Source organism: Monopterus albus, unplaced genomic scaffold, assembly GCF_001952655.1.
Source record: "Monopterus albus unplaced genomic scaffold, M_albus_1.0 scaffold39.1, whole genome shotgun sequence".
Taxonomy (NCBI): domain Eukaryota; kingdom Metazoa; phylum Chordata; class Actinopteri; order Synbranchiformes; family Synbranchidae; genus Monopterus; species Monopterus albus.
In genome coordinates this window covers 742,812-754,290 of record NW_018127919.1, presented here as the reverse complement: position 1 = coordinate 754,290, position 11,479 = coordinate 742,812, and the positions used below count along the sequence as shown (strand labels likewise).

General features: G+C 39.3%; 1 protein-coding gene across 1 annotated transcript in view; it reads left to right on the top strand.

Moving 5' to 3' along the window:
- The first annotated feature begins 4 nt into the window (after positions 1-4).
- Positions 5-11,479, top strand: part of dlg4a (discs, large homolog 4a (Drosophila)) — a 64,654-nt gene continuing 53,179 nt past the window's right edge. Inside the window, exon 1 of the mRNA XM_020598788.1 lies at positions 5-86. Coding sequence (XP_020454444.1) covers positions 57-86 — 30 coding nt within the window. The 5' untranslated portion in view covers positions 5-56. The remainder of the gene's footprint in view (positions 87-11,479) is intronic.

The window sequence follows — 11,479 nt, the reverse complement described above, 5'->3', positions numbered from 1 at the left end:
CTGTCGTGGGGGGTTGGGGGGGTTGAGATACACCCCAATATTTTGTTCTAAGTACCATGGACTGCCTCTGCATTGTGACTACAAAGGTAAGCCAATCTGTTGTTCGTTACTCTGGCTGTGTGTGCGTGTGTGTGTGTGTGTGTGTGTGTGAGAGAAAGAGTCAGAGGTGCCACATCAGTACGTGAACACAGAAGAAAGAGGTACTCATCATTCTGTCATTTTTCAAATATAAGGGTATCATATGTACATGTCTTTCTTCTTTTGTGAGATGCAAATATGTGTCTATCTTTGTGATCTTTCTTGGAATTTGTACATATCAGAACACCTCATGGTGAGCCGGGCTACCTGAGTGATGTGTAGACAGATCACTCTTTAATATCTCCCTCTCTGGATGAGCTTCTCCCCCACTATCTCTGCATCTCCTACTCTGTGTCATGCTTTGTGAGTGTATAAACAGGGGCTGACTGACCTCCGAGGATGTAGTAAAGGCGGGAGAGAACAGTGCTAAGGCTGCTTGTGAGGGGCTTTGTGTCATGCCAGAGCTGCAGAATGTGCCAGGGAGAGACCATGGGAGATCACTCTGCATGCTAATCTCTTCATATTTTCAGATGCTTTATCATTAACCTCCACCATAGGCACACGTTAGAGCTACCCACTGGACATCTGCACACATCTGCCTCTCACACATAGGATGAGCAATGTGTTATATCACATTCATGTGCTCAGCGCTGGTGCTCAGCCCACCGCTCCATGGAGGCAGTTGTGATATCGGCTAATAAAACACAATAAGAATAACATTTAATATAATCTGACTCCAAACACACTCTGAGGTTGGACCATATTTGTTCAGATGCTTACAATCTGTTGTACACCTCACACACAGATTCAAAAACAATATATACTAGCAGCTGCACCTGAGTGCAGTTTTTGGCAGGAAGTGATGACAAAAAGTGGAAAACAGTAACACACACACACACACACTCATAGAGCTGTGCCGACATGGTGATCATTTGAAATTTGACTTGGACATGGCATTTGTGGAGCAGGACTGAGTGTAGCTGCTCCTTTCAAATGTTCAGTATTTCATAAATTCTGCTTAACTGTGGCACATTACGTTCATTTGCTTATCAACCCCTCAGTTTCCTTGGCAACAGATATTATTGGTCAGTTAAACATGGATAAGTATGTGCAGCCAAATGAGCAGCAATAATGCATTTTACACTGTGGCGGTTTACACTGAAGTACAAGAAATGCTTCTTTCATTTATATAATATAAATAAAAATGAAAGTAAAAACTTGACACATCTTCATCTAATTAGCTAACTCCACATTGGTTCTAAAAGCCTATTTTTGTTGCCTAACACTCCACAGTGTGACAAATTCTTTGTGAGAAAAGAAAAAAGCTGAATTTAAATGTCAAGGTATCTCTCTGCAATGTGTCACTCAAGAATCTTATTTGCCTTGAGTGTGACTCACGCACTTAGCTTTAAAAAAAGAGAAAACTCTGTACTGTAAATGAAAGGCCACAGTTGGTATCAGTGGATATTTCATCAAACTTGTTCGAGAATCCTGCATCACTTTCAAAGTGAGAAAAGACTTACAGTAAATTTGGCAAAGAAAACCAGAGGACTGCCAAGAAATTGCGAGACAGATGGTCATTTTGTAAAAGGGAAAGTTACTGCACAAAAGCCCATAAAGGAACGCAGGGAGTGAGATTCAAAGCAAGTCTTTAATCAGCCAGTGAGACAATTGGATACTTTAAATAGCTATGATGACCATTTCACAATCACCAGCCATCAGCAAGCTCTTCTATTGCTTTGGTGTCCAACATTGTTAGGAATTAAACATTGTATATTATCATTACATTAACAAAAGATGGGGGACGGACGGACGTATATATATATATATATATATCAGTTGTCATTTTTTGCCATGACGAAGGTGAGATGAGACTGATGCAATAAAACAGTAAGTGTGACTAAATCTCCATACAATTTCATTGACAAACGGGTGAATAATGAGTTTAAACATAAAAAAATCTATATATTCACATTAACATATGAATAATGATAAAAGAAGAAATCACGTGCTGTTTTATCAAACCATGACGTAATCTAAATATCCTCCTGCCATTGCATGGCTCAGCTGAAAGTCTAATCCTCCACACCTTGTACTTCCTGGTACCAGCATAGCATTTTAATGCCACGGCTGTAGAAGCTCTGGCAACATACAATGAGGGGAAAAGAACATGATGGCAATTGTGGAACTTTGTAGCAAAAAACCGGTTGACATTTGGACCCACTGCCACTGAGAGAGAAGCTGAGTGTGTAGTATTGCATAATATTGTGTAGTATTGACAGAAGTCCTACAGCTACAAAATCACTTAGTTGTTACTCCACACAGATACTGAGCGAACTGAATGTTAAGTTAATAAATATCATTATAGTACTTCTAACAACATATTAAAACAACTATTAAAGGCAGCTGCATTATGCATTAGCATCTCACAACAACAGGACATTACTACATTAAGTGCAAATGGAGGTTTAGCCTCACTGAAGTCTGAAGCCCTGTAGGATGTGGATTTAATAGTCAGGTTGTGTTGATTTTGAACTGGTCCGTGCAGCTAAAATGTGGTATATTTGGACATCTACTGGTTATTAAAATGTGGAAGACTGGTTTTGGGCTTGACTAAAGTCTGTTGTGCAGTAGCGAGCAGTTTAGCTCCAAATACCTTCTTCACAAATGTACGATAGTGCATAACCTCCTGATACTGTATAACACAGTATACTGTAGTACAACATTATAAGTGTAATAATTGTAATCATTGAATTACAATGGTATCAACTGTTGACCAATATTGAAAGAGTTAGAGTGCATTAGATTTGCTAATGCTGTAGTATCTTTCGAGATCTCCCTGTTTTATCCTCTTTCATGTTTGGATGTATTACTGACATTAGTAGCACCAGACTAGATATCCTCTCTACATTCCTAATCATACAACCTGTCATCTGTTGCCTTATTTTCATTTTCATTTTCCTCTTCTAGCCTAAAATTCTGTTGGATGAAATCTTATCATTAAGCAGTCAATGTCTTGATGAAAATGTTCGTTATTTTTGTTTTATGATGGCTAAAAAATGACTAAAATGAATTAAAAGGATGAGGCTGAACAAATATGACTAAAACTAATAGACTAAAAACTGACTTTTGATCTCAGACTAGATGTAAAAATAGCTGATAAAAATAACACTATTGGATTTTAACTAGAGATTCCCGTGAGAGCTGGAGATCATCGGTCTTTCCACTGTGCACATTAGATATGCCAAAAACCTGTATTCCTTTAAATGTGAGTTATTAAACTTTAATGGAGGCTGGCTGCATTGCAGGTGAGGAGTGGAGCTTGTCATCATGTAACAGATGATGGGTGAGCTGTTCCATGACACCCACGTACTGTACTGAACAGGTTATGTGAACAATGCTGCTTCTCCAGGCATGTCTGTGCACAAAGTTTTGCAGTGTGGGGGAAGTTACAGTGAACCAGAGAGTGACAAAAATCTGGTAACCCTCTACACAGCACACCAAGTTTAATTACAGCACCAATGTGCTTAGCGCTACTTTTAGCTTGAAGAATAGCAGCTAGAGGACAGCAATACAATACAAGCATCTCCCAGCCGTCATTAAGACTTAAATGGCGTCCCCACTGAGACTGTTGTGATGGGAATTTCCCTTAAACCCAGAATTTCCAGTGAGATATAATAAGTGGATCTCTTCTGATAGAAACAGAGGCAGATTCTACGAGTAAAAATGACAAGCACTAAAGATCAAGTTAGTTAGTATTATTTGAATAGGAGGGTTTTTTTTAACCTTGAGGCAATTGTAGTAAAATTAGACAAGTATATCTTTCTTATATTATTCTGCTGGTATTATTTTTACATAACTGTCTACCCCTGACAATTTCCATCCTCCAGCCTGGATAAAATTTAAGGGCCTCAGATACACATTATATCCTGCATGTACTCTATATTGTGATGGCATCAACCCCTTGAAACCCAGCTTTTAGGAGAAACTACCTCCAACAAATTCTAATGAGGTCATGTTAACTCATCACCGCAGGTCTATAGTAACTGCTGCACCGACGTCAGAGTCTGAAATTACACCTAGTTGATAAAACAGACAACCTCTCAGAGTCTCACTTCTTTCTCCTGGACTTAATCAAACAGCTTATGTAAATTTCTGCTCTTTTCTACACAGAAATATCAGAAAAAAATTAATAATTAATGTCAAAGTATGATAACAATGCGTCATACTTAATGTCATTACATAATGTTTGGAATAGAAATATTAGGGCATATCAGTTTGAAGAGACATCACAGGATTTATATTTGGTTGCGAGCCTGACAATACCTCTGACTCTCCCTCCCTGTGTGGCACTGAAAAGGATGGTTTGATGTTTGAGAGGCAAAAACAAAAGTGCACACAGGGAAAGGGATTTAAGCTCTAGCTTACCTTAGTGCTATCATGATGTCTCAGAAAATACTAATAAGGAGTCAAGCATGGGGATGGTCTCATGTGTGGAAAGACAGATGTGCAGTGTATTTCTGCTAACTCTTCTTCTGCCTCCCCCCTGCTTTGCTTGTCATACACTCCTTTGATTACAACTCCTTTCACTGTTGTCACCCTTGTTCCACTGCTCTGCTATCACATTTCCAATTCCACTTTCTTTTTCTTTTTTGGTCTCTGCTTTCTCACCTCTGTAATCCCTCACTCAGTCATTTCCTTTCTGCCTCCTCTACCTCCTGCCGCCCTTCCCCTTACTTTCCTCTTTGCTGCTCTCTGCTCTCTAGCTTAGCTTCTACCCTCCTCTTGAGCACTTTCGAGGCTTTCCTGAGTAGTGCTTCTTCAAATAAATTATACATCTGGCAAGATGTAGTCACAGTCAGCAGCTTCATGCTCCAACATGAGCATCATCTTTGCTGCAACGGGTTTTCACATGCACATTTGTTATTATTTTGTGCTACCAGCTTTTCTTATGGTTCAGAATATATGACTAATTATATCTTGTGGATGTGTGTGCATATAGGAATGAGAAGCTTATGGCTACTGCGGTTTGCTCTAGTCTATTATCTCTAAAATGGAGATCCACTAAACCTTCCACTCACAAATCAAGCAAAGCATCCTTGCTACTCATTTAGCTCATCCACCTTGACAAGTGTCTGTTCACTGATGTGTGATAAGTGTGTGACATGGAGTACAGTGTGCTGTTGGTTAGGATTAGCTGTCCAGTGGAGAGCTCATATGATCTCTGCTCAAGGGCATGAGCATCTACGAGGCCATTGTATGCGGCCACAGAGACATTGATCCTGCCAAGACACTCCCAAGGCACAGTGAGCAAATCAGGACTTGCCCCAGTGCTGTGAAGCCACGACTGCACAGCACTCAAGTTCTCTGTTGTCCCATTTAAAAATAACACAGCAGAAGCAAAGGGATAAAAGAGATGTAATTATATACAGTACAGATAGATGTTTTTGGTCCCTGTTGGTTTCTCCATCATTATTTCTGCTCAAATGACAGTCGGCTTTTATGGTCATGAAGAAATGGTGCAAATGACTGTGGTCTGCCATGGTTTTGATTTGCCTTTAAATATAGGCTGATCAGCCATAACATTATGACCACCTGCCTATTACTGTGTACACATTAGTCGATTTGGCAGTTAATTGGTGCTCATGTCAATCTTGTTTGAATCTGCTTGTTACCATAGTTATATTGTCTGAAAGAACACATATTTATCTATCATTTAGTGGTAACAATATGTAAAAGGAGTGAAAACTCAGAACAAGTCAGAGATCTTTTTTTTTTTTTACACAAATTCAACAGCCTCCCCCCTCTAGATGTGATATCACCATTATTGCAGCTGAACGTTTTTCTTCATAAGGACCGATGTACAGTATTTCTTATTTTCAACCATTTTAACAAAGGCTACACTCACTTGAAAAGTGTTAATGGAATTTTAAAAAATTAACACCTAATCAACCTCATCATCAATGAGCCCTGGGTGCCTATGCCCCTGTCGCTGGTTCACTATTGGTTCTTCCTTAGACACTTTTGGTGGGTACCAACCACTGCAGACCAGGAACACCCAACAACACCTGCAGTCTGAAAGATGCTCTGACCAAGTCGTCTCACCATAACAGTTTGGCCCTTGTCAAAGTCACTCAGATCCGTATGCTTGCCCATTTTTCCTGCTTCCAACACATCAACTTCGAGGATCAAATGTTCACTTGCTGCCTAATATACCCCAGACAGGTGCCGTTGTAATGCAATAATCAGTGTTATTCACTTGTCAGTGATCATAATGTTATGGCTGATTGGTGTATACTGTACCACTCACCCACACAATGACCCACTTTCCAGAAAGAAAGCCACACTTCTACATAATCAGACAGAACACACACAGTATAGGTGGCATCTGCAATGTGACTGTGGCTAAAGAAACTAATTTAAGTTGTTAGGAAAGTTGCCACATTTAATTAAACAGGAAGTAGAGGCTTGCTGAATGGTGCTACTTTTTTTTTTTTTTTTTTTTTTTTTTTTTTTTTTTTTTACTGCAGGTGCTAAATTCAAGCAGCTGCTGCTGTTGTGAATGGTCTTGTTGCAGAATCATTTTCCCAACATATACAATATGCAAAGTTAACACTGGTGATGACTTACTTGATATTTGAGTTCTGCCAAGCTCAAGGCCATAATATGTTGCCAATGCAGTACTAACCTCCATTCTCTCAGCTACTTTCTAATGCCCACCACTCCCAGCAGGAGCCTCAGCCAGCAAGGAGGCTGTTAAAAGCTTCTCTTTGTCAAATGTACACAACACAATCTGTGCCCCACTCTGTTCACACTGTCTTTTGCTTCCCCCTCTCTACACTCTCATCCAGTGAGAGGATGAACAGTGTCTTATCATTTCTGTTGAATCTCACCTCAAAGATTTAAACATTATTGATGAATATTTCTGCATGCTACAATGTGAACGAGCCACAGTTTCATTCATTATCTTTTTAGTTTTGTATGTATCTTCTTACCTAAGAAATACAATTTTCTTCTTCTTTGAGACCCTTTTGGACAATAGCCTTTTATTGTGGAGGCTTAAAACCTTCATCTATATTATTTTGCTGTTGATTTAGAAGACAAGGTACCATACACACACTAAAAACACCAGAGGCAGACCATCTAAAGAAAGGAAGGAATGGGGGGAAAAAATCTTTCCTTGCTGTCCAACAGCAGATCCTACTTGCAGGCTCTGCTGCTTAATTCCAGTGTCTTGGCTGTCAGCATCATTGTCTGTCCTGATATTGTCCATGTGACAGATGACAGATTAAATCCATCATGCGCTGTTTAGGCTGGAGACTTTGTTGTCTCACGCTGAGTGAGAGGGCTAATGACGAAACATGAGACTGCTGTGGTGGACCAGGACGACTGCGTCTGTGCTGTTCTGATCCAACATGGTAGTATGCACTGACAGAACAAGATACACAACAAATTGTTGCCGTAAATGAGTCTGAGAAATAACTACATTAATAAAATGATGATGGAGAAGAGAACATTCAATAGATGAGGTCCTGTGAGCTTCATTAGGTAGTGGGTCAACTACTCACCAGGGCCTCCTGTAATAAAACTATGTGACCACATTACAGCCATTTTAGTTAGAGTCAACTAGCTAGTATAGGGTATGTCATTAGTGTGTTTGTCAGTGTATGTGTGGGCTAAGATGTGGATCTAATTGCAGAGAGAGGAAGTTAGGGGAAAATGGCAAAAACAAAAATGACAAAGATGGTAGTGTTGATATCATCAATGTGAATACCACTTGCATTAGCACTGCAAATAGGATCAGATTTTCTTACACTGCTGTGATCATATTTTACAATACAGCGCACAATGACACCTTGTGGCACGTTGTTAAACTACAGTACAATCTGGTTCAAGGATTTTGTCCAGTTTCAGCTGCTGTATTGTCCATTTAATCATCTGGATTCTACCTTAAACTAAACCTTGGTGTACATACATGACCTACATTCACCAAGGTCCAGGTGTTGTGCTTTTTCATAATTAATAGAAAATGGCAGAACCCTGTTATCCTGTATCATTTATTCCTTGTCACAGACCCTTGTAATGTTCTTATCTGAAATTCATCTCAGTCGCTCCGAGATTTTAACCACCAGTGTGGCAAAGAGCACAAAACTGAATAGGCTACCAGTCATATTTGATTATGTGCTTTCTTACTCTAATGATACACCTTGCTGACTGCATGCCTGTCAAAAATGCGAACATCTAGGTGACAAACATGAGCTAATGACACCTTGGGAGATCAAACACACAAGCGTTCACACTCGACACAGTGATGTACAAGCACACATTTTCTGTGATTTGTTTGTCTCTGGTTTTTGTATCTTCATGTTCCTCTTATAGGTGATGTCAGTTGCCTAGCAACCAGGCAATCAGGGCCCGATTGTTGCCATGACAACATGGCAGGGGTATCATCATGGAGAGAATAGAGATGAAAGGAGGAAGGGAGGGAGAGAGGAGAGGAAAAGAGAGATAGGGCGAGATAGAGAGATGGAGCCCCTGCCACTGAAGGCTGTTGATAATGTGAAGCCCACAGTGCTCAGGTAGGAGGATGACCTCTGTGTAGGTGGCAGCAGAGAATGAATCATGAATGCAGAGAACAGAAAATTAATGTTTGGTCTTTTGCAGCTGGATGTGAGGGTTATGCAGCGTTTGACACTGCTCTAACAGTATAGGCTTTATTCCTGATGGAAATGTCTAGTTGTCTGGTGCAGAAGCTACAGCTCAGTGTCACTGAGGTCCAAAGGGCTTTGAGCCTAACCTCTGCAGGTGTCATAACCTATCCATCACCCAACAGCAGCCCACTGTAAAGCACACCAGTGGGGTCACGGTGCATTTGCAGTTTATTCTTTCACTCAACTCTGTTCTCCACTTAATATAGTCATGTAGCAGAAAGAGATGAGGTCAAGAGCAGGAGCTATAGACGAATACGCCCAAATAAGCAACTATATGAGAATCATATTTAATTTCTAAATACTGACTGCAGCATTCAGTCAACTGGTGGTACAACCAAATGACACATTATTTTAAAGTTTGATCAAATGTATCTAGGCTTAAAGGACAACTGTGAAACATAATACTGTAGTAATATATCATAGTAGAATAGAATATTTGCTAAAATTAGTCATAGTAGTTTCAGAGAACATTTAAGTTTGTGCTGCCTACAGGACACTATCACTGATTTTAGCATAATACATTTAGTAAACAACCCACTCTGAGCTGTGTCTCAAAAATTCAGATTTGTACATTTCATAAAATACTTCACAGTTAACTACTGCTAGAATCTGGGGGCATTATCCAAATGCACGCCAAAATCCAGCTGCCAGCCATGATGATGAATCTACAATTTATTAAAAACCAGTGTATCCACCAGCAAGACCAGATGTACTGTAGTCAGAATCCTACATATATTAATAAATTACAGAAGCTTAAAGGTGTTGGACATCTTCATTACTTAACTACTGCTGTCGTCTTCTTTTGATAACTTACACACTTAATGTTAGTTTTTGACACTTGGCATCATAATTTCATGGGCAACAAGACTTTCACAAATCCAGACAAACTATTCTGTTTTGTTGCAGGAGCACACACCACAGGGGTGATTCAGTTCAACTCCTTTAGCTAAAGAGTTACCATGAAACATAAAATAAATGCCTAGTCTCAAATCACTGCTCTGGCTGTAGACAGGGACTTCGTGATGAGGATACAGAAATACAGTTTATTACATGGGTATTATTCATGGTTGGTAGGCAGGTGATCAAAAAGGTTGGAGATGATAATCAGATGTTTTGGGGAAAAATCTGGACATCTATAATTTTAAAGTGTTTTTAAAGCAGTTTTTTGCTAAAATCCTTGTAACTGATGCAAAATAATTGGTAGGCTAAAAATGAAACACCTTAAATAGATACATGTGCATCTTAACACAATCAGCTGACACAAAGAACTGCATTAGGCTTTTGGTATCATGACGCAGACTAACATCTCTGCACATATACATATTCTTAATCAACAAAAAGCTTTTAAGAGGTCTGTTTTTGAAAAGATTCATCCTGCCAACAACTAGCTGTTAGATTTTAAAGGTGCATTATACTGTTTGGTTAAAAGCACAATGGCATCCAGTGAGTAAAGCGTGTGGATTTGGCCAAGCCTTTTGTGATGCAAAAATATGTGTCCATTTAGGAACATTAGGAATTAAACTAACTTTTATGTTACAGTTACAAATATGCTACAACTTGAGAAGCACAGAGTATGACTAACTGCTGATTTAGTGAGTCAATTTATTATTGCTAAAATAAGATCGTTTAAGGGGCACAAACAGTGTTAGAAGGTCATGTCAGGATAAAATCACTTTTTCTTTACATTAAGTTTTATAAAATTAAACAGATCCAAAAGTGATGTTTGACAGCTCTTGACAGTTTACACATTTAACCAAAGGGTATCAACTCTACACAAACTGTATGCTTCAGATTTTGACAGATGAATAGCAATGTCTCACAGTGATGTGTGTCCAAAATACTATACACATATTCTAAAGACAGAGTAATTGACTGAACAATGTGGAGCAGACCTGATCATTCCCCATTAGCAGCATCTTTGCATATTCTGCACAAGAGTTCTTTTTACAAATCATAGCCTGAGAGCCATAATGAAACACATACTGTATAAAAGCTATCTTTAGAACATATGCACTTGCAATTCTAGGCCAAAGTTAAAATGTTAACTAGGGCTACAACAAATAACTGTGACTGCATTACAACTTCTGATAATATAATAAACATTTAATCAACTGACTATCACAAAACAGTGAAGAAAGAAGACCCAGTTCACATTTTTGCTGTCTTCTAGTATGACCAGAACTGTTCCTCTGACTACTGCCAAGATGGATATGGTAACAATGGGAAGTGTTAGCATCTCAGAAATTAGCATATAGGCCACAGCTAAAAGCTGCAAAGAGGTAAACATGAAATTACACCATGGTCGCATGACAGAGATTTCTGTGTCAAACCTTTGCTCATTTTAAATCATCACCACAATACTGAGACTTCACTTGGTGTATGTTTCATAGTGTATATGTGTGTGATGGTATGTCAGAGAGGCAAAAGGCGCAAAGAGCGGCATGAATGGCAGTGTATTGTCGTGTTTATTTTGTTCAAAGAGAAGAAAAATAAAAGAAGGTCTATGGCTTGCTCTCTGTCTCTGTCTCTGTCTCTCCCCTCCCTCAGTCACTGGCAGTGCCAAACCTATTTTATGAGTCACAGCTGGAGCAGGCTGCCAGTCCTCTCTATTCAGACCCTTGCTTTTATCATAAAGATATATCAAACACCAAGACAAATCTCTCCTCGCCTGACACAACAGGCCCCCCACC